Source organism: Sceloporus occidentalis, unplaced genomic scaffold (assembly GCF_023333645.1).
Source record: "Sceloporus occidentalis isolate IW3139 unplaced genomic scaffold, rSceOcc1.0.p SCAF_17, whole genome shotgun sequence".
Classification (NCBI taxonomy): domain Eukaryota; kingdom Metazoa; phylum Chordata; class Lepidosauria; order Squamata; family Phrynosomatidae; genus Sceloporus; species Sceloporus occidentalis.
The window spans coordinates 135510-161058 of NW_028316997.1; the positions used below are offsets into that span (position 1 = coordinate 135510).

Genomic DNA, 25549 nt, shown 5'->3' on the forward strand with positions numbered 1-25549 from the left:
ACCTTTATGACCAATGTGTACCCATCTTCTAATGGCTACTTCCAGCAAGATAATGCACCATGTCACAAAGTTCACATCATCTCAAACAGGTTTCTTGAATATAACAATAAATTCACTGTACTCCAATGACCTACACAGTCACCAGATATCAATCCAATAGAGCACCTTTGGGATGTGGTGGAATGGGAGATTCACATCATGGATGTGCAACCAACAAATCTGCAGCAACTGTGTGATGCCAACATCTCTGAGGAATGTTTCCAGCACCTTGTAGAAAGTATGCCACGAAGAATGAAGGCAAAATGGGTTCCAACCCGATACTAGCAAGGTGTACCTAATAACGTGACCATTGAGTGTACATACTCACTACTTACCTAACTCTCTTGCCGTTTATCTCACTGCCTACTTAACTCCCTTACCTTTTGGAGCTTTTTTTAGCTGCTTTCACACCTGTGCGAGCAGTTACACCTTTACTGTGAGGTCACAAAATATCAAGCCAGGTTCATGGCTCCGCGACTACCCTGTCAACTCCCCCCCAGGTCAGCCTGCCCTTGAATAAAAGGTATCAACTATGACTAAAGACATAATTTTTTCTTGGGCCAATAAATCAATAGCTATTTATTCTCCCTTTCAAATCAACACAAATTCACATTGTTTGAGTGGAATTGGACTAGATGGCAATTCTGACCTGTGTCTACTCTCTGCCTGCATGGGTCATGACCCCTGTGTCATATTCACTTTGTTTCGTCATCCAGTTAGTAGGGAAAAGTGTTAAGTGAGAATGGCAGGACCTTTTTGTTTAAAATAAAACCACATTCCTCCTGTAAACTACAGGTGCAGCCTCACCGGTTATCCAACTATGTTCCCGTACATAAATAGCGCCAATTGTTAAAGCAGTATACGGACAATTCATTCAATCATCATGTACATGCAGGTGAGCTCACAAAATGCAAGATTCCCATTCAAATGAACTAATCATATCAATCATTAACCACTTTTGTCTTTGCTGTTTTATTTTGCTTTCATTGACACCGAGCAGGGACACAGACAGGAACTTGAACCGCACAAATCTGAATAATGTTTTATTGGTCTCACAAGGCAAATACGATTTCCTTAAATTCTAAAGAGTTCATTTTAGACCCCCATTATATGGCCGATTCAGTAGCTTCACAAAGAATAAATAGGGCATATAATTTCATTACACTCCATATACTATACCTAGTGGAAAGTAAATCTTTGTAGGGAGTCTAAGAACATCAATTTGAGCAAATAAAAACGGCTCGTGTTATACTCTGCTTCCAGTTACTTTCAGTTATTGCCAATCATTGCTAGCAAGGAAGCATAGATAGAGATTTGCTCGAGGCATGTATATTTCTGCTCCTTCCTATCAGACCTCCCAAGGGCCCAGATGTTCTATAGGACAGTTGCTCTCAATGCAACCACTAAAGTTGTGTGGCTGATGCCAATAGCTGGCCAGTCTTATCAAGTGTGTCCATCGTTATGGACTCCATGCAAACTGCCACAGCATAAGACATCTTTATGAAGAGAGAGGTAAGAGCAAGACGACAAGGGGAAATAAATCAGAGCTACATGACATCAAACATGTCTAAATGCCACAAAAATATTTCTTTATCATTCATAAAAGTGATCACTTCACTATGAAATGCTAGCGGATCCCTTGCATGTACATGTATATAGCTTGTAGATACATGAAGTGACACAACTACCGTATTTCTCAGTAGATGAGATTTGCAAGCAAAAACATAGTGGTGAATAGGAATATATTTAAGACAAATAAAATATGAATTAAAAAAAAAAACATTCAAATGTTTTACTCTTACACACCGAATCATTACATACATCCGAAATGAGTGCTGTACTCACAAACAAAGAACGATAAATAAAGATATCATATCAGTAACACAAAAAGCTCCTACCTAGATTTTGTGTAGCAAGCAAAAGCCATATAAATAATTCAAGTAAATGACATCCAGAATCTCATTCACTAATATGATCAATATTTGTAGTTAGAATTTAACGGCATGTTAGCTATTATGCAAATAAGACAGCATCCTGATTTTTCTTCTCCTAAGAATAATACAATTATAATTGACAAATGTACCCAAAATCTCTCTAAAATCTTTAAGAAATGGAAGCAGTTACATTGTTCTATTACCTATGCGATCTAAGAAAACCGGCTTACCTTTAGATTTCTGATAAATCTTTAACCAATATAAAGCAGGAAGCCTTTACAAATCAGAGCCATGACAATCATATCTCTTTGCAGTGTGTGCTTCTGAGTGTTCAGCCCAGTGCCTTGAGCACCTGGCTTTGGAAAGATGATGACACTTTCTATAAATTGTCTCACTAATTAGTACAATTTCTAACCAGCTCCCAGCATATAATATTCAAAGGGAAAACAAAGAAACCAAATAACACAAGGTTTTTATAGAGTAATATAAGCCTTTTCTGAGTCGCCTTTACATGTACATGTTACATGTGTTTAGTATAAATAATAATGATAATAATGGTAAAATGATATAATTTTTAAAGCTGATAAAAGGTTAATGTTGAACACAATAAATAATTCTCTATTTATTCTATCAGTCTAGTTGAGGATTGGGCAAAAAATTAGCATACCTATTTAATGTAATGATTATTTCGGGTATACTGAATTAAGACTCATGAAGATGGTGCATTGTATGGTTTCCAGAGTGATGGCAAGTCCCGTAAGTGCAGAAGTGTGCTCCCTTGGGTATTACTGCAATCAGTTAATGTTACTGTAGCTTCCTATAACTCTTATTCCTATTGACCACAGTGTTTTGCTGTACGTAGTAAATATCTGTTTATGATTTTGGTTTTCTGACATGAGCATGATACTGTATTATATGGGGAGGATCCTCAAAATCAGGGCCATTTGGTGACAATATACCTGTGAAGGAACACCCTAAATAAGACTCATCCTGCATAGTAAAAGACTACAATATGAGGTTAATGCAGTACGCCCCCAACATACTTTACTTTAAATGGAAAATTTAAAAAAAACCTTGTTTATCTCCAAAATATTATATTCTAAGCATCATGTGATGCTGCAAAGAGAAAATACTGCAATATTGCAACTGCAATATTACATCTTATTTTTTATCTGGGCAATATACAAAATAATGAAAAATTAAAATAAACTAATACATGTCTACGTATTTAAAATGTGGGAATCAGGAATGTTTCTTTGTCCTTTGTTTTTGTTTTTTTAACTTTAACATGGACGAGCTGCTGTATTGTTTATCTGATTTTCCTGACAGAAAAACATTGATAGATCTTTTGAAAGCATTTACTGAACCTTCACAGTTAGGGCCTGTAGACTTCCCTTCTTTTCAGACGTTATACAATGACTTGGCTGTATATATATATATATATATATATATATATATATATATGTACAGTATATGGGAGGAGCCAGTGGAAGAAACATTCTCAAGAAAAAGGAAGGAAGGAAATATCATATACAACCAGACTAAGCAAGTTATCCTTCTGGTAATTGCTATATAGAGGCAGCCAGTTAAGTATAAGAAGGAGATGCAGACATTCCCGAAAAACAAAATGTTTTTATATTGGATTGTACCCGGTTTTATGTTAACCCATAATTATTTTGTTTTTGGGCAGGAATCCTTTTTGCAGAGCTGTGGCACAGCAACGGGGACCAGGTTTGCTCCCTGCTACGTGAACATTATTTGGAGAGATGGCGGGCTGGGCATGCGTTGTTAGGTGACATAATGAATATATACCGGGGGGAAAAACCCTTTGGAATGGATTGTTGGCCACACTGAATGAAAATGATTATGACCAACTGTTTACTTCTAAGATCAGTAACACCTCTTTAGATGTTTTAGACTTGTCTTTATTTGAAGAAAATGGAAAAGTATGTACTAGGACAGGGGGTGTCCAAGTTTTTTCTGCAGTGGGCTACTTCATCAGAAATGTACGTGTGCGTGGGCTGCACTCATTTTTCACTGAGAGAAAATATGGCCTATTAGCTTTATAATGCATATTAATACAGGGTTAAGTTGTCGATAATGAAAAAAGCACTGGAAAAGTTTTTTTGATCAACTTTTATATGTTTTATGTGATGGGACTGGGAGTAATCAGTACACTAAAAAAGTCTGCCACTCTGACACCCACACATCAGGACAGGCTCTGCCACACCAACCCCCAAACACACACACACCAGGACAGGCTCTGCCACACAGACCCCCAAACACACACACCAGGACAGGCTCTGCCACACCGACACCCAAACACACATACACCAGGAAAGGCTCTGTCACACCGACACACCAAACACATACACCAGGACAGGCTCTGCAACACCGACACCCAAACACACACACGAGGACAGGCTCTGCCACACCGACCCCCAAACACACACACCAGGACAGGTTCTGCCACACTGAACCCCAAACACACACACACCAGGACAGGCTCTGCCACACCGACCCCCAAACACACACACCAGGACAGGTTCTGCCACACTGAACCCCAAACACACACACACCAGGACAGGCTCTGCCACACCAACAACCAAACACACACACCAGGACAGGCTCTGCCACACCGACACCCAAACACACATACACCAGGACAGGCTCTGTCACACTGAAGCCCAAACACATACACCAGGACAGGCTCTGCAACACCGACACCCAAACACACACACACCAGGACAGGCTCTGCCACACTGAAGCCCAAACACACACACCAGGACAGGCTCTGTCACACCGACACCCAAACACACACACACACCAGGACAGGCTCTGCCACACCAAAACCCAAACACACACACCAGGACAGGCTCAGCCCCACCAACTCCCAAACACACACCCATCAGGACAGGCTCTGACACACCAAACACACACACCAGGACAGGCTCTGCCACTCTGACACCCACACATCAGGACAGGCTCTGCCACATTGACACCCAAACACACACACCAAGACAGGCTCTGTCACACTGACACCCAGACACACGCACCAGGACAGGCTCTGTCACACACAAACCAGGACAAGCTCTGCCACACCGACACCCAAACACACACACACACCAGGACAGGCTCTGACACCCAAACACACACACCAGGACAGGCTCTGCTGCACCGAAGCATAAAAAAGGTATTTTCTACACTGCTTTGTCATTAACTGCCTCTTTTGTTTTTTTGCCCACTTGTGTATTGATTAATGTGTCCCCCACAACCTTGTGTATTGTCCCCCTTTGGGCATGTATGCTCCCACACCCTTGTATATTGATTTATGTGAGGCCCCAGCCAGCCCCTTCCCTTGTGTATTGATGCCCCCACCCTTTTTGTATTGGCTAATGTAATGCCCAACCAACCTCTTGTCTATTGATGTCCCCCTGCCATGTGTATTACCGCCAGCCACCCCTCCTATTGATTTTGTAATGCCACTACCCATCTGCCCCCCGTTTGTATTATTTAATTTATGTCCCAAGGGAATTCTGCCCCCCCCCCTTTGAATATGGGTACTCTAACCACTAACAATTTTTTTGGTAATACTTTTTTTCTCCCTGCTGTCCTCCGACGTGATGATCCTCTCCCTGTCAGGAGGAACTCTTCCGTGAGCTGCAAGTTTCCTTGGCTGACCACTGTGTCTACGGTCCTCAACAATGCAGGTTTATTTTGTGCTTCTTCAAAAGAGCACAAAAGAGACCCCTGTCTGCCTCAACATTTCTGCCCGTGAGAGACCATGCTGATGCAGTTTAACTACCTTGTGTCTTGTTGCTGTGCTTTATAGATTAGGGCATTAAATAACCCTGCATTAAAGTTCAGTTGATCTGTAGATGCCTAGCCTAAAGCTGCATAAAAACATGCCTGGTATGCTGCAATTTACTTTGCCTAGTTATTGCATACTTACAGGTACTACACAGATTGATATATTTTATATATACACTGATATATTTACATTACCTTTTATTTAAAGATATTGTTAAAGCTTCAAACTGCTATATAAACATAATGCTTATAGTTGGAGTTAAATACTTACCTGCTATAAAAATGTTTATGTTAAGTAGCGCAAATGTGATCAGATGTATTTGTGTATCTATATAACTACCATCTAGTATCAATGTGGGTAGACTGATGACAGAGTATACATGAGATATAAATTATAAATAGAAAGTAACATTTCCACTCTACAGAAGATAATTATCCCCTCATCAATCATGAAATACCAGGCATCAAACGTTGCTGTTCCATTTGACTATTTGTAGTATTGATTTGACATCATGGCCTGCTTCAGATTTTCCAATATTCTATTTGAAAATGGCACTTCCATCTGCTGGTTTGTAATCAATCACAGTAAAAACTCAGTTCTTTAACATGACTGTAATCCATTAGTAAAACCTGTTCAATTTATATATCCTTAATCAGATCAACTTGGGCCATCACAGCTGCCTAATCTTCTTAGCAATACCTATCACTTTAAAGAGCAGCAGATAACCATGTTTACCAATGGTATAAAACTGGGTGCTAAGATGGTAGTGGGTTACTGATACATCTTCAGAGCTAGTACCAGAGAGCCACTCTTAAAGATAACATGCGGTATCAGATTCACATATTTGCCAACTCTCTAGGATCCCATGCCAGCACAATGGAGAATGTAATGTGTGACACACATATCCATGAACAACACATGGATTGCATAGTGACATCACACTACACCTACAGAAGATACCCTCTCCCCTTCTCCATGCGAACAATGCCCAATATGGAATAATCCTGCAATAAATGGGTCATCAACCTGGGACTTCTGACACCATGACTATAGGCATGTGTCACGGAGCTGGTTAGTCTGACCGACTACCTCCGCTGTCTTGTGCTCCCTTAGCCTGGGACAACACACACTTTCCCCGTTTTCCCAGTCACTAGCCGAGACTCAGTGTAGGGTATAACATTCAGAACCTTTATTGTCCACAGGCACAGGTATATATATCCATATAAACACACAGAATGAGACGTCTGAGTAACATAACCGCCCCCTTTAGCTGGGGATTCAGGTCTCCCAGGAACAATAGGGGAGATAACGGGATTAGCCTCTGATATCTTCCACCGATAGTCAGGCAGGAGCCCTGGCTGGGCACCCTGTGGAGATAATCCTGTCTGGTACACATAGTGGGGCAGGAGGCTATTCTAGCTGCCCAGCAGTTCCAAAAGTAGAACCTGTATGTCCTGGTACTGGGCCTGGCGGTGTGGGGTAAACATAGAAACTGGGTTCCAGGGGAACGGGTGGTTGGGCTGTATAATATCCACAGCGGTGTGCCTGAAGGGACGAGTCCGTCACAATGCTCCCCCTTGTGGAACACCTCGACCTACCCAGCGCGACCCCAATCGGGTCCGCTTGGGATGGTTCGAAGCCCTGGCACCCATCGCCTCCCAAACACAATCACCCCGTTAGCTCCGTTTGTCTGGACAGCCCATCCGCATTCCCGTTGAGCCTCCCTGGACGGTACTGAATGGTGAAGTTGAAGGGCTGTAGAGCTAGGCTCCACCGTAATAACCTGCCATTGTCCCCGGCTACCCTGTTCAGCCATACTAAGGGGTTATGATCCGTAAGGACGGTGAAGGATCGTCCATACAAATAAGGTTGAAACTTGCGGAGAGCCCAAACCAAAGCCAGGCATTCTTTTTCAATGGCGGCGTAGCTCACCTCCCGGGGAAGTAGTTTGCGGCTGATGTATGCCACTGGGTGTTCGTCGCCATCGTCTCCGACCTGGGTTAGTACTGCTCCCAACCCGAACGTAGAAGCGTCTGTATGGACGACAAAGCGTTTGGATGCGTCTGGTGCAGCTAGTACAGGAGCTTGCACTAAAGCCTGTTTGAGTTGTTTGAACGCCGCCTCGCACTCCGGAGACCACAGGACTTGTCGGGGCAAATTCTTTTTGGTCAGGTCAGTCAAGGGTTTCGCAATAGTGCTATAGTTGGGGACAAACTTACGATAATAACCCGCAGTCCCTAGGAACGCTAGGACCTGTGTTTTAGTACGGGGTACTGGCCAGTTGGCAACCGCCTCTACTTTAGCGGGCTCTGGTCTCTGTCTCCCACACCCCACCCGGTGTCCTAGATATTGGACTTCAGACAGACCAATGTGGCACTTGTCTGGCTTAATTGTCAGCCCTGCATCGCGGATTCTGTCTAGCACTGTCCGTAGATGCTGGAGATGTTCCCCCCAGGTGGCACTATGGATGGCTATGTCATCTAGATAGGCGCAGGCATACTCCTGCAACCCATCCAGCAGTCGGTCTATCATCCGCTGGAAGGTAGCCGGTGCATTCTTCATCCCAAACGGCATGACTTTGAACTGATACAAGCCATATGGGGTGATGAATGCAGACTTCGGCCTAGCCTCCGCGTCCAGAGGTATCTGCCAATAGCCCTTACATAAGTCGATAGTGGTGAGGAACCTTCCCCCTGCGATCCGGTCTAATAATTCGTCTACCCGGGGCATCGGGTACGCATCAGTCACGGTGCGGTCATTCAGTCGCCTATAGTCAACACAGAATCTGGTGGTGCCATCCTTCTTAGGGACGAGAACGACTGGGGAAGCCCAGGGGCTTACGGAGGGTTCGATGACCCCGAGATCTAGCATCTCCCTGATCTCCTGACGCATGCTTTCTCGGACAGCATCAGGGACGCGATAAGCGGGTTGCCTTAAGGGATGGGGGTCTGTGGTCTCCACTTTATGAACCGCAAGGGGGGTGTAGCCAGGTAGCGATGAGAACATTGCTCGTCGTTCCTCTAAGATCTGGGTGACCTGGTCCCTTTCTGAGCGGGCCAGCCCTTCTCCTAGCCTAACACTCTCTATACTTTTCTGGGTTTCAATATCCCCTGGTAAGCCGGGCAGGGGCAGACCCTCCCATTCCCCTACAGCGGGGCTGCATATGGCGACCACCGCCTCCTCCCTTTCCAAGTACGGCTTCAGCATGTTCACATGGAAGGTCCGCTGGACCCGCTCATCTGAACATCTGGCCACAATATAGGTGGTGTCACAGAGTCGCTGCGTTATCTTGTAAGGACCCTGCCAGGCTGCCTGCAGCGAGGACTTCCCATGGCTGTAGCTTGCGGTGGGGAATGGGCTGGCAGATACCGAGGGGCTGGCCGGGTGTTGGTCGAGTTAGCCCGGCGCGTGTCCTGGTACTCATCTGCCAAGCTGGCGGCTTGGGCTAGGTCTCGGGGATGACGGTCCCGGACCCAGTCCCGGACATCAGGGGGAGTGTGGTTAAAAAACTGCTCCAGAAGGAACAACTGAGTCACCTCTTGAGCGGTCACTGCTCGGCTCCCTGTGAGCCAGTTTTGCACTGCTTTCTGCATCCGATGCCCCCATTCTTGGTACGTGTCTTTCTCCATCCTCCGCAGGCTACGGAACTTGAGTCTTTGTGCCTCCGGGGTGATGGCGAAACGAGCTAGTAATTGTTCTCGTACTCGCTCATAGCTGTTACAGTCCTCGTCGGCCACTGCTCGGTAGGCTTCAGCCGCACGGCCAGTGAGCTTGCTGGCAAGGATGGTTACCTTATCTGCGTCTCTCACTTGTTGCAACAGACATTGCCGCTCGAAGTCTTGGAGATATCCTTCGATGTCCCCCTCCGCCTCGATGAAGGATTTGAAGGCTGCATAGGGGAGCTTTCGGCGGTTACTCGCCTCAAAGTGGGCAATTTCATCTCTTTCCCCTGAAGAACGTGCTTGTTGGGGAAACCTTAGCGCAGTCACCTCTGCTATCACCCGGTTCACTATCTCTGCGGGTGGATGGGGCCCGTAGCAGGACAGGCGGAACAGAACATCCCTCTGGAACTCATCCTGGTCTGCTGGGGTAACAGGGTCGGCTTGAGCCTGGTCGTCCGCCATAAGTTCCACAATGAGGGTATCCCGGGTTTTGTTGCTGGCAACCTTTCCACGAGCCTCCAAGAGGTCTTTCAAAGTATTCCGCTTAAGTTTAGCATACCGCTGGTCCATGCACTCGTAGGGTGCTCTCCGTCTCGGCTTCTTGGTCCTGGTAGTGGTTTGGATGTCCCGTTTAGCTAGGAGCAATTCCCACCGCTGCCACCAATGTCACGGAGCTGGTTAGTCTGACCGACTACCTCCGCTGTCTTGTGCTCCCTTAGCCTGGGACAACACACACTTTCCCCGTTTTCCCAGTCACTAGCCGAGACTCAGTGTAGGGTATAACATTCAGAACCTTTATTGTCCACAGGCACAGGTATATATATCCATATAAACACACAGAATGAGACGTCTGAGTAACATAACCGCCCCCTTTAGCTGGGGATTCAGGTCTCCCAGGAACAATAGGGGAGATAACGGGATTAGCCTCTGATATCTTCCACCGATAGTCAGGCAGGAGCCCTGGCTGGGCACCCTGTGGAGATAATCCTGTCTGGTACACATAGTGGGGCAGGAGGCTATTCTAGCTGCCCAGCAGTTCCAAAAGTAGAACCTGTATGTCCTGGTACTGGGCCTGGCGGTGTGGGGTAAACATAGAAACTGGGTTCCAGGGGAACGGGTGGTTGGGCTGTATAATATCCACAGCGGTGTGCCTGAAGGGACGAGTCCGTCACAGCATGGTTGTCAGGACTGTTATTAGCCATGGGTTCAGCACTGACTATACTAACAGGATGAGGCTGTACTCCAGGGTCAAATCCAGTTCTGTTCCATGAGCTCTGTTCCTGCTGATATCTTGTCCAGTGCCTTTAAAAAGAACCCACTTTTTACCTCTGCCTACAAGTGTTTAACATCTACTAAACCAATCCTGTTCTTAAAATCACACAAATTAACCCAATATTTTATTAAATTAACAGCCAGTCTGCCCTATACAAACATTTATAGAAAATAATTACATAGCTAGTCAATTGATATTCGGACATTAGCAGAAACAGTAATATGGCATGTCACAAATTATATTTGCTGTTGCCGAACTTAAAAAGTCGTTTATAGCTGCACTTAGTAGTTAAGCAACTATAGAGAAATAGAAACATTACATGTTACATTACATTACATAGAAATACTTACATGTAATTAAAATGCAGGTTTCTAATTACCAAGTTTTCAAGTTGTTCCATTAGATTAACTTCAGGAAGCAAGACGCTCCAAACCTTCTTTCTCTATTTGTAAATATGTGCACATATTGTACTGCACTGCTATTTTTGGAGTTTAAGTTTAGATCACTTTCTTGTTTAACTGCAAAATGGCAAGAAACTTGTAATTGTTTTCTAGTACCTTAATGTGCAATTACATTTTATGGAAAACACACGTAACCAAATAAATAAAAAAGCAAGTGAAATGTTTTCCAGAGAATCCTATCGTGAATGTTGTTTTTCCAATGGAAAATAATATCGGGTTTGTAAGTTGTGTTGCCATAGCTAAAATAAATGTAACCCATGGGTGGTGTATATTTTTAATAACTAGGAAATATTATTAATAATGCTTTGATTCAAAAAAGCAGGATATATTCAAATAGTCTGATACTTTAAAAGGTTGTATCTGTGTCCCCCTCTCTCACTCTCTTAATAAATAGTTAATAAATGGTTCACAAAACGGAACTCATTTAAAAATATATGACGCCTATAATAAAAGGGTTAATGCAGCAATTTGTGCAAATTAATGTTTGCCTTATCTACCTAAACAAACAAAATGTTTTTATAACTGCATTATTATTTTTGACGAATAAGCTTGTTTTTATTCTCTTTTACACATTTATTATTCATTCTGTCCAGATTAAACCTTTTCGGTCCTGTGCTCACACAGAGTGGTTTGATTCAGAAAGATACTTGCGGCATAAAACTGAGACATAAACCTAAAACTGTTGTAAGAATGTTTTCAAGAATAGAACAATTACATTGAAAAATTAAACTAATTTCACATAACAAAATAAATTACTGTGAATACAGCATTTTTGAACGTTATTTGTAGGTTGTTCAGCAGTGCCAGACTATAGTGGCCTCTTGTGGCCAAAAAAATATTTTCAGTTATCTCTATTTGATACTTTATTGTGCCTGATTCAATAACACTCCAAACTATTGGAGTAAAAAACCTAAGGCTTAATTGTTACAAAGTAGCCACAAATGTAACTTTGCTCACAAAGCACCCTACTTTATTTTAAAGATCTAAAAAAGCTTATAAAACCAAAAGCAGTCCTCCAGGCAGCCAATTAAGATCCAAGCAATTGAACAGTTAGTTTTGATTAAGTTAAACTAGCCAAAAATGTGTCTAGATCCCCTTGATACAAATTGAAACTCATACAAGACAAAGAGAACATTTACACATTAGCATCCTGCTGTTTTGCATACAAATGTGGCAGCAATTAAATATGCTCAAAATACATATATGTATATATTTTCTAATTAGTCATAATAACAAAAATAATAGCAATCAGAAATTATTTATACACGGATAGTTGTATGTATGAATGACCTTAAACAAAAAAGGGTGGCATTAAAGCAAAAAAACCAACTTAAATAAAATAATGCACAATTTAAAAAGTGCCAAGATTGCAAAGGTTATTTTTAAAATCGTTTTACTGTGTTAGACTTTGTTTTTTTTATTATTATTATTTAACTGCCCTCCTTTGTAAGTTTATTTATTTTTGTTACTTAGCACTTCTTTGTTGCAGATATAAATCTAATAATAATGTTAATAATAACATTATTATTCAAATGCACCACATCAACTACCATTTTCTGTGTTCTATTGTAATGCTGGCATATAGTAATGTGAATCAAATAGTTAATTTGTCTGTATAAATGTGTATTTAGATTCATCTGTGCATGTACTAAGCATTTGTTTTAACTTTTACAGTGTGTTGATTTAGTTTATACCTATCTACATTAATGAGTTTAACATGCCCTCTTTTCAACTTATACATTTTTTTGGCAAATTATGTAGTTTAGAGCAATTGGCAGATTGTATTGCTTTAAAATATTATATCATTTTTATTTATTTTTTTCCAGCATTGTTTCCAATTCTTTCTCCCGATCCCCCCCCCCCTCTACTCCTCTCCTCCTCCTGTATTCTTCTTCGGCTCCTGTACTCCTATCTGCATCATCCATTCTTCTCGCCTCTCTTTCTCTCATCTATTTACACACAATTTTGCCTCCCCACCAGTAACATACCTCTCTTAGTCTCTCATTTATGAGTAACACTTTACTTCCATGGCCCCTATGATCAATCTGAACATACCCCCAGATGCTATCAATGTATCCCAGCCTCCACGTATCATATTCACTCACTCTATATGTTTTGGTTTTTATTGGATTAACACAATCCTTAAACACAAGCTTTCAAAAGTTTTCCTCTCTTGCTCAGGTATTGCTTTAGACCTAAGAAAGATCAGGTATTGCTTTAGACCTAAGAAAGAGGAAAACCCTCAAAAGATTTTCTTAATAGTTTACAGTGCAGAGTGCAGAGACGTAGCAACAGGTTGTCCCGAGGCAAGCATGGAATATTGTGCCTCAGCTATTTTGTTACATTGGTTATTTTATTGTCACTGCCCTTATACACACCTGCCCATAAACACACATATACACATACACTGCCCTTACATGCTGCCTTTACAAATACCTGCCCATAAACACACACTGCCCTTACACTACCTTTACACACAACTACCCATAAACACATATACACCTACACTGTCATTACATGCTGCCTTTACAAATACCTGCCCATAAACACGCATATACACACATTCACTGTCCTTACACAAGCCTGTCCATACACACACATGTATACACTTACACTGCCTTTACACACCCCTGCCTTTACAGACACATATACACATACACACACCAGCTTACAAACAGACAAATACCTACACTGCTCTTACACACACCTGCCCATACACATACACTACCCTTACACACACCTGCCCATAGTGCTCCCTAATCATTATGCACCGGCTATTGATGCAGAGTGCGGGCTACGACATCATATCCTGGTGCTCGGCATCAATTGCTGGAGCGTAGTGATTAGAGAGAACGGAAGCTGAGGTCTGAAGTGACCGACCTCGTACTCCTAATTGTTGGGGCGGTTGGAGGGAGATTGTAGCTGCCTGGGCGCAGCCCTGAAGACCGACCCAGGGGAGGTGGCCTCTCCGCTCGCCCCTCCCTTATAGATACGCTACTGTTTTAGAGGCTTTGTGGTGAATCATTTTGATGGCATCAATGTGATTCAATACGACGCCCCCAGAATATCAGGGCCCTTGGGCAACTGCCCAGTGTGCCCATATGTTTAGATGGAACTGTGCCATTTGGTCCTGCAGCTGGAGGGGGTTTCCAAATTCAGTGGGAGGGGGCAAAAGGCAGGCAAGGAATAATGTAGGGGGCAATTGCCCCCCTGTAGCGATGCCTATGCATCATCATCATGATGGATGCTTCCACTCCATACTCTGCCGCTTGCTTTCAGGTTCCTAATGGTGAACCCACGTTTCATCACCAAAGACTTTCTTCTGCAGAAAATCATCACCTTTTTCACGATAATGGGCCATGTGTTGGGAACAAATGTCTAAGCGCTTGCACTTATGCTCTTCTGCCAGCTGCTTAGGCAACCACCTGGCACACATTTTACTGAACGTAAGGCTGTCATGAATCAGGGCATAGGCAGATCCAACACTCACATGAAGCATTCCTGCAACCTCTTCAACTGAGCACACATGCAAAGATAAATTTGTGCTCCTGGCATACCTTCTGCCCACAAAAAGCATATGATAGAACGCTGTTCCTCTTTGGTACAATTTCTAAGTTTCACAGCCATGCCTATGCTGTTATTTGATAATGATGCATCAGGAAAAACATGGAGAGAGCCCTGAGGATTAGATGTGGTTGAGGTGAGGTAGAGAAAAAAGGATAAGTTGGTGAGCGCTCAATACATCTTTACCAATAGTTGACGACTACAGATTACCTTCCATTTTCTAGCCTAGCATCAGGACAAGGTATTGCTTAAATCAAAATGCATCAACTGCCCTAAAAATACAGCATTATGTTGTTTCATGTAATTAAGAAGAGGTCTGTGTTAACATAACATCAGTTACAGATGGCAGAACAGCTACATCACAAGAAATCTCAAGTGTCTTTGGCAGAAATTGCATTTTAACTAAACCAAAGTTCTCATGGACATAATGCAAAAACTTTCAATCTGACAAAGCTAATTAATGCTTATACGCTAATTGCTTGATATCTATTTGATTGAATTATGTTATGTAATCCTTTTTATAATTAACTATCCAGCTAAATGCTGAGAATCACAGAATGAACACACCATAGGCAAAAGCCTGATAGATACCGAGCAGATTTATTACATGGATTTTCTATGTGATTATTTCCTGCTTTTATTTCAATACATTGACACGTAGACTTTCCTAGCTTTCCTAATGTGTCTTTCTCTACTGCTTTTTGGCCTAGATAAAACACATCTCTAAGGATAAGTCACAAAAACTTGATTAACTCTTAGGGATAGCAGGTGTCATAGGTAAAGTCCACTGCTACCATGCTTAGAAACTATCTCCAATTTTTATCTAAATGTAAAAATAGATGCTGTTCCCAGATTCGTTTTGGATATATATTCAGTTATTTTTTTAAACTGTACTTTTGTGAATTCCCTCAAGCCATTAATAATTGAACATGTGATTTCAAATAATTTGCTCTAGAGAATTAGCAAAATGAATACTAGACTTGCAGCTTTGGCGTAGACCTGATATGTTGCCCTTACAATACCAATTAAAATTAGGATTACTTGCGGTGTTGAATAGAAGAGATTTTGCTTTTATACTGTAGGGATTGAACAATTATTTTTTGCTTTGAATGAAGAACATGATATTGGTTTGAAAGACCTAGCAGAATAGACGGAAATCTCTTTAACATGCTTTAGTATTTCCGCAAAACTATATTAAAAATACAGTTAGTTTCAGCATTGTATGGTTTAAAAGTCATTGATAATATGCAATATTGGCCGAACAGGTGGTAGGTAGTCTGGCAGATATGTTTTACCAAAAATAAATTTTTCTATTCCTAGAATTTAAAAGAGTACATACACATATCTAAATATAAAGCTATGGCACACTATGTTTTTAGGAGATTAGTTCTGAAAGGTCTTAAGAAAAAGCTAGCATCCAGAATTAAATAATTTGTTTAGTCTTAAATTATTTAAAAAAAATGTAAAACATCTAATTGAGTCTAGCTTGTCCGAGAATGGACAGCGTCAAAATAGCCTGCCCTGCGTCTCAAGTTTTAGCTCACTTCCGCAAATAAAGAGGAAACATCTCCCTCTGGATATCAGTCTTGGGGAATTTCCAACAAACACATACCTTTATGGGCCACATCAGTAAGTATTAACTAATTGTTCTAATCACAAAATAATCTATGAGTAAGAAGCACCTTCGATCGGTGACATTTAGTGTTGTCTATCCTTCCTTGAACTAATCTCTTATTTTTTTTTAATTATCTTTAATCATGCTTCTTAGGCTTGTTTGTAAGGTACCTACTTCAGGATCTCTTAACATTTGTAATCCACATTCCACTTTCAAGTAGCCTTCAGGTTTCTGAGTGGGAGTTCAGGTGACGCTGATTCCTAAAGTTCAACAATTGGGTCTAACTGGTCCATGCACACACTCCCTAACTGTCATCTGTTCCAAAATCTAAAATAATAAAACTTAATTATTTTAAGCTCTGCTTTTTGGGATTTAGAGCTTGTTTGGATAGAAACAATCTGGGTTATACAATTCAGTGACTTAACATTATTTAACCTGTTGAGTGCCAAGACAAACACATATTTCCCCCTAGGAGGCTGAGTCTGTTTTAATAATTGTGCTTTAGATATATATTTAGGTGACCAATATCTTTCAGGCCTAGTTAAGTTTTATAAATGCCTAAACTTAATCCAAAACTAAATTGAGGATCACTGGCGCATGGGGAAGTGGCTAAATAATTGAGACCACCCTTGTCAATGAAAGCAATTTTTTTTCATATATATATATATATCTATATATCTATATATATATATATATATATATATATATATATAGTTGTTCTAGTATCTAGAAGGGGTCAATAGTGTAGTGAAGGCATGTTAGTGTAAAGATTATACCTCTGATAACCCTCATAAGGTTATACCTCTGATAACCCAGCATGAAGGTCATAGGATTAGTCATCCAAAAAGAGCTCATCTGACCATTTATTGTTTTAATAGTTTTAGATTTACAATATATGTGTATATGTTTTTGATGCATTTAATGGTGGAATTGGCAGGTATGGTGGCAAGCTCATCTAAGTACTAAGTTTACTTAGCTATGTATCCTTTACACTACCATGGTCATTCATCGTATGCTCACAGGAAATGGTACACTGACCTAAACATTTCTGTCTTAGACTTGTTCTAGATAACGACAAAAAATATTTGTGATGCAGAGTAATATATTACCCAGACCACTTACAATTTATCTTAGCGCACAGAATACATAACTGGATTATGAGAAAATGGATGTTAACAAATTGCCTTTAATTTAATTTGTACATAGTGGAGGCTATCTTTGTATAATTCAATATTACATATGATATATATCCAGAATTTTAAAAACATGCATTTTATAAATGAATACTGTGTTTTACTAAAGGTAATTTGCAAAAACATTGGTTTTTGCTAAAATGATAATCAATATTAAAAAAAGTACATATCCACTAAATATATAAAGAGAGCAACAAAATGAAATTTCATTGCGGAAAAGGGGGGACACAGTAAAAAATTGAGACCATAAAAAAAACCAAAAAACTAATTGTCTCATTTTGCTGTTTTTTTTTTTTTTTACAATACTAGCTTTGTTAATTTATCCCAGACTAATAAACAACCTGACTTCTTATCATGCTGCCTGCGATAAATTATAGAATAGCTGATCTAGCAGGTCACTTTGGCTTATGATATTATATGGAGGAATGGACTCCACCAGCATTGCCATAAAGAATCAGCTTGGTGTGGTGCAGCAAGAGTCACATAAAATATCATGACTGTAAACAATGGCAGTGTAAAAAAAAGAGGTAAAACTATGTTTTTGTTAAGGTTAACTACATGCTACTGTAGGCAGCACTTTTTTTTTTACGTTTGATAAGAAATATATACTTGTTTTCCATGGGACCTCCTATTTAAAGATATCTTGGCATGTGACCAACTATTTAATAATGCATATGTATAAATGACAGTTTACATCAGGACAATTCCATGTTATATTTCTGCAGTAAATATACAGTCTGCATGAATGACATTGTGAAATATTTTGGCAGCTTTAGAAGGAAGGCAGAGAATAAGGCAGTTGGCCATGCAAGATACCATTGCTAAAGTGAAATTGTAAGTAACTAACAAATGAAATACATAAATATATTATAAGTGATAAGCTTTGTTAAATTGACTGACAAAACCTGACATAGTTTAACTGTTAATCCAAACTGGTTGTGGTGTTATTGAGTGTTTATTTGGGTTGGCAGTAGTAAATAGACATGTTGGATTATTTGTCCAACACATGCCAACATGACTGCACACATCCTCATGTGAATTAACCCAGTTGACTGTATATTGGTCCACAGCGGCCCATGAATAACATCAGGTTAAGAATACAGACTGTGTTCATGTGCTACAACAGTTACATTGGACACAAATACATAAAAAAGAGATTTAGAAGCAACCAAATACATGCCATAGAACCTGAGCAGAGTCATACACTTTGTAATTCTGCATCACATACCATAAGGCACCACAACATAAGAAAATATTTGTGTATTAATCAATCCTCTATTTTGTAAATATGGATGTGATACAAATACATGGAATGAGATACAACTCACAGACATCCTACAGTTATATTATATGTATTGGTATACCATTAGCATCACAAATCAAATACTGACCCTTACAGCAAAAAAATTAAATTAGCTCACCAGCCATAAAATTAGAACAATCATGATAAACAACAAAACACAGGTAAAGTCTAGCACATTAGGGTATATCACTAGAGAATTATTGTGAATTAATTTCTGATGTAATAACAATATTTTATAGCAAATAAAATGTAGCTGACTAAATATTATACTTACCACTAGAATCACACATGATTGTGGGACTGGTTGATTTTCTACTTCAACATCTGGGTCATTAGAAGGCAGCAAATTAAGAGCTTGGCCATGTGATGAGCGTGGGAAGGCAAACATTGTAGGTAGATATTTGCTGTCTTTCAGATGAGTGGAGGAATGAAAATTCTGACTAGGCATCTTCTGTCTTTCCAAGTGTAAACTCTTTTCGATACTTTTAACATGACGGTAAATAAACCTGGGCTTCCCACTCTTCCTCTGATGTAATGCCAAGAAATGATCATGGTCTCCAGAGAAGCACTCTTTAAAATTACAAAAGACAAGGAGTTATTCATTAAAATAATGAGTTTAACAGATCTTTTAGAAAATGCTTTCACAACTGGCACACCAAGGGAAGTGTTATTCACACTCTTGTTAGTTCTGTTTTTCTATCACAGGTCTGAGAAGGATAACCCTTCATAAATAATATATTTGATTTTTTTTTTAAATAAGATTTTAAGTATGACTACTGAATGAATGACATATACATCCATCTAAAAGCATTTTATAGATAATAGTTTGTGTGTTTAGTATGGTTATGCACATGAAAAAGCATATCAATACATTTCTGCTGGCCTTAATTATAACGGTACAGTTGGCATCCAAATACACCCTATACACCTAGTTTAACCCCTTCAGTCTCAGGGGTTTTTGGTACCTCAAAGCCCGGAGCAATTTTGCCATTTCTGCGGTATGTCGGTTCACTGATTTTTCTCTTTTCCTATGAATAGTGTACCCATGTAAACTATCTATATAGTTTTTTTCAAGGACAGAGAGAGGGCTTTCTTTTGATACCATAGTTAGATAATTAGCTGAAAATTTAGGATGAGAAATTTTGTAAAAACTAGCTAAAATTAGAAACAAACCCTAATTTTTTATTTATTTTCCCCTCTGAATCCTCACAAAATTAGGTAAAGTGATGGAAAATCTCCTCCAAGTTTATCAATTCAGGTGTCCTGATTTCAGAAATACCTAATTTATATAGAAATAATTTATATAAAATTATAGGGAACATACTATAAGGTGTACAATATTCTTTACAAAGCTGTAGAATTCTTACATTAGGTATGATGGAATCACAACTCTAATTTTAAACAAATAAACCAAAAATACCCACAAAAGTATATATATCTGTAAAGCAGACAACCCAGACTATCATATCAGGGGTATTTGGGCACTCTTCATGCAGCTATTTGGCCACCAATCATTGTCAAAGGTGGCCGCAGAAATTATTTCCTGTGCTTTTTTAACCAACCGTCTGTGTTGCTTAGATTGTTTTGCACAGGGTAGGTGTTCAGGCAGAGAAACCCAGACAAAATTGTTTAGCTGCATCTCCTGATTACGGAGATACCCCACTTCCTTAGTTTTTTCTTTCTAGAGAGCCACATCCATCCCTTACATATAGGGTAGTATTTTTCCTACTTATGGCTTAACGGGTTTGGGGGTTGTGAACAAGGCAGGAGGGTTATATTTTTAAAATGTTGTGTTAGGGTAATGGCATGGAAGGTTTTTTCTTTTTTTATTAGTATTATCTTTTTTTTATAATTTTTTGTCTTTTTTTAGTTTATTTTTTGTATTTTTTTTAATGCACTGTTATCAGTGCAGTATGGTTAAAGGTCCTCTTATGGACCTCTTGAACATGTTATTAATGCCAGTGATGATGATCTATGGCTATAGAATCTAGCCATAGATCAGTCATCTACAATACAAAATATTACTAATACAGCAATATATATTGACAACCAAACACATCACACAGGTGTCTGATAATGTGCTTGATGAATTTATACTGTATATAGTTACCCAGCATGACAGCCAAGAGAAAACTGAAAATAACAGAGAAAAATGCTGATGTAACAAAGATGTCATATACAATAAACAGAATGACATTTTCATACCAGATTCTAGTTCCACATGCGCTCATTACAGTTTAATAAAAATAGTTTGAATAAGAGAGAAATATGCCCAGAAAAGGCCCAGTTGCTTAGATACCAGACTATGAAGCTAAAGCGCATCATACATAATGATTAGAAATGTTCTACGACATGTTTATTCCATAGTGGGTTTTTATCCAACTTTCCCCAATCCACGTACTACAGACAGCTCTTGACCACTGTAAAAGATGGTGTTATTGAAGATAATGTCAGTGGCACAGGCAGTGAATTAGAGCTTCAGTGTTAATGCCAGATGCCATGTTATCAGTTTAGTATCCTGTATTTGACGGTTAATCCCAGTGTTTGATACATTTGTTGGATTAAATTAGCACCATGCAGATTCAACTATAAAAAGTAATGTTGGAAATGGCTTTTACAACACAGTGAACTGATCTATTGCATCGCATCTGACATTTCAGTATGCCTCACAGCGTGCTTCTGAAATAGGGACTATTGATTTCATCAAAGCAAATATACATTATTTAAAATTCTCTTATGCTTGGCGGAATAAATACATGATTTACTCTACCGATTAAAGTAGAGAACTTGATTCAATTTTGTCTGTAGTGGCAAAATGCCATTGATTGATTGCTGAAGGCTGAGTTTTAGTTCATGCATTTTGCGCTGGTTATATAATATTAATGCAGTAATTACACACTTACTGGACCAGACATGATATCCCAAAATAACTAAACTGGATCAATATGGCACGCAGTAGCTGCACAATTTGGAGAATACAACAACAGTCCAGCATATAGCTGGACTGGTCCTCATTTTTATTAGGCAGTAAATTAAGCTCATGTTACTAAATACACGAAGGTATAAACATTAATGTGTATCTTTATTTTCTAAATAAAGAATCATTGTTATTTCCAGATGAGTTATGTGCTTTCATTATGTCCAGAAATTTTGATCCTCTTCTTGTTCATAGCATTTACCTACCACAAGTTTTATGTAAACTGAATAATATATAATAATATATAATAAAATATATATATAATATATATAATAAAATAAGAAAACTGATTTTCAGAGCCTCAACCCCATGTCATTTTGGGGATTATGTACAAATAATGATTCTGGGGCAAAGTGACAACGGGTCACCATAACATCAGCAAGATTGTTCCACTGTTTGCTTTAGTGTTAAGACCACTTTTCAAACTTAACACTTTTTCAGTGGACGTATTTTTTAAGGACTGGTGCCATTAAAAATAAATGACATAGAAATTATATTATATGGTGCTTTTAACCCTTTGGTACCACAGTAGATGCCCACTGATGGTGTTTACTAATGCTTGAACTCTTGCTATTTAATATTTTATGTAACCATGCTGGTCTAATCATTTTAATTATATTAGAACTGAATTGTAAATATTTAGTTATCTCCACTTTGTAGTAATGATGCATCCTCTAATAATATACAAACATTTTATCTTATTGGATTTGTCTTTTGTCACATGGCTATGATCTTAATCATGGGTGCTCTAGGCAAGTGCCTGTCCTGTATAGAATCTAGCCATGGATCAATCAAAGTACTCATCTGTTACATATTTGGTTTGCTTAAATATCTAAATGTCTCTGTGACCAAAGATCAGTGGAAACCACAGCTTCTAAGGCTTCTTAAACAGGTCAATTTATTGTACAAAGCACATGTATGCATTCAGCAACAGACTCAGACACCCATTGTACAGGGCTACAGAATTTGATGGCGCTATATAAAACAATAAATAATAATAATAATGATAGCAAAAAGATGATGGAACTTGAGTGCTGTAGCCTCTTCTTGAAACAATGGAGGAGAGAGTAAAGGTAGGGAGAAGAGAGGTAGAGAGGGAAAGAGGTTGTGTCTGTGTCCTCCAAAGAGGATCCAAAAGTAGTTCTGACACATGTTCCTGTCACTCATGTTTTACTTATACTTATTGTGAAGATATATTTAGAATAAAGAACGCTAGGATGTCTTGCATCATGGAAAGAATGTAAGGGTCTATGTAACTGGATATAAGAATAGTGCCTTTACAAGGACAAGTCATTGGTGAGAGCAATGAGTGATCAATTAGTCATATGTCCAGTAGAAAGCTGGATCTACCTACTCCCGTATCACTTAGCAAGTGGCTTCTAAGAAAGAATCACACATAGAATCCATATAGCCTTACAACAAAACATGCTTACCCTTAATCCATATTTGTGGCACATGATGTTACTAATATTATATATAGATTATGTTAGTCCGTTTACAAATTGTAACTGTAGATGTACGATAAGGGGAAACCTTACCACCCTGTGAAATCCTCTCTGTGCTTTTAGATACTATATTATATACAATAAAACAAATATTTTATTGAACATTTTATGGAACTGTTTTTTTCTCACTGAAATGCTGAAATTTATTTTTTTTGATAACATAACCAATTTAAGATACAATTTAGACTATAAACATACAGGATAACTGGTTTGTTTTCATTGTGATTCATTAACATAGTAAAAAAACCTATCCACTATAAACAAATATTTAACCATATGATATTGTACTGTATTTACTGTATTAAATATAATCAAATAAATGTAAGGAGCTTCAAATTCTGCTCCTTGATTAAGCAGGGACAGAATCTGTGCTGGAAATAGTCCTTTCATCACAGGTCACTATCCACATACAACCTCATTAAGGTTTCTTAGATCTTCTTTGGAAAAGATGAAGTCACCTCTGAGTCATTTCAGGCAATTTGCAGGATTCCCCACAATCCCACAGCCCTGTGAAAAATTGCTTTAGCTATATATAGCGCTCAGACCTAACTGAGAAAAGAACATTAAAGCTACTCAATGGGAACTGTTACAGCAATAAATATATATTTTTTTAGCATTCTCAAATTTAAACGTACAACAGATAATGATATATGGTTAATTAAAAATATAAGGTGCAAATCATTTTATTTCATTTGGTTTTGCATGTAATATTCTTAAATTCATGATGATAAAGGTTAGTTCTGGTAGGGAATTCAGTACTATTTCATAAAATATTTGTATGTTTATATTCAAGGCAAATATACTAATATATGCAATGTAATTCCCCACACAAGTTAATTAAGCATCATGTAGGTTACTGAATAATGTATATAAAAAGTAATATATGTATCAAAAACTAATTCTAGATCAAACAAATACATTTTAACATGAAAGCACGGATCTTATGTAAAACTGGAACATTAATAAAAAGTACAAATGATGTTCCTGTGTCATCAATGCTTTAAAATCTGTATCAATCCCTACTGGATTGTTATATCAATGAGATTGAGAAGGAAGAAGGATTTGGGATAATCCCACTATTAAACATAGAGCTGCAGATTATTACATGATGAATAAACTGTATAAATCTCAAAGAGTATTACCAAACAACTGACCATTCGCTCAATGATTATGTAAGCCTAAATAACAATGTTTTAGATATATCCAGATGTTTTCTGCAAAGTATGCTTCAGAATAATGACTTGGACAAGTAGTAGCATGCAGCATTTTAGAGTTATTAGAAGATGAACTATTTCATTTATTGACCATATGTGGTCAGTATTTAAGAGCAGGATGCGGACTAGTCTGGAGCATATTAAATAATGGAAAGCAATGAGACAGCAAAGCTTCCTGCAAATAATAATGGATATTCAGTTAAAGGCCATAAATTTATTACTGCACTTGGGGAATGAGCTGCTCCCTGTTTTACTGTCCATTTCCCAGCCTCTGTAATATAGTTATATTGATAGTATTAGACACAAACTTGTTAAATTAATTTAAGTTTTTCAGTTCCAGTGTGAAAGATGTGTGTAATGTACATGTGGATTGGTAGATATGGCATGACATATTTGCAAACTCAGTGCAAGCTGGAGCAGGTTTTGGAAACTGGACATCCCCAACACTTCACATTTAGGATAGGGCTGGAGATTTGACATTGGGGACAGAGTATCCCCAAGCATAACATCCCACACATGGTTTATACATTCTTCCCCCATTCTAGCACTATTCTAATATATATATATATATATATATATATATATATATATATATATATATATATATATATAGATAGATAGATAGATAGATATAATCTATATTTTAGATTATTTTCTTATTATACCATTTTTTTGCATATGTTCAAACCTAATAATTGGCTGTGTTGCTCCATTTTTTTTACCTTGCCCAAGTTAACATAAATGAAGCATCTCTGACATCAACGCCAGCACTAGCCATGGGATTTAGTAAATGAGGTGTCTGCTGTTTTTCCAACAGGGCAGTTTACTGTTAGATCTCTTAGAAGCCTCATCTCACTTTTCGTCAAAATGAATTTACTCTGCCTGGTGAAGAAAAAAAAAACCTTTTGTGATAATGGCAAATTAGTAATAGGATTTCCAAATATCTGATATGATTCCCAATTATCTCTATACTGTAAGGCTGATAAGAAACAAAATCC

At 38.8% G+C, this 25549-nt stretch overlaps 1 protein-coding gene across 1 annotated transcript in view; it reads right to left on the minus strand.

The window, feature by feature from the left end:
* LOC149302717 (receptor-type tyrosine-protein phosphatase R-like) overlaps positions 1-25549 on the minus strand; it is a 69270-nt gene that overhangs the window by 42533 nt on the left and 1188 nt on the right. Inside the window, exon 2 of the mRNA XM_089482061.1 lies at positions 19130-19423. Coding sequence (XP_089338187.1) covers positions 19130-19423 — 294 coding nt within the window. The remainder of the gene's footprint in view (positions 1-19129; positions 19424-25549) is intronic.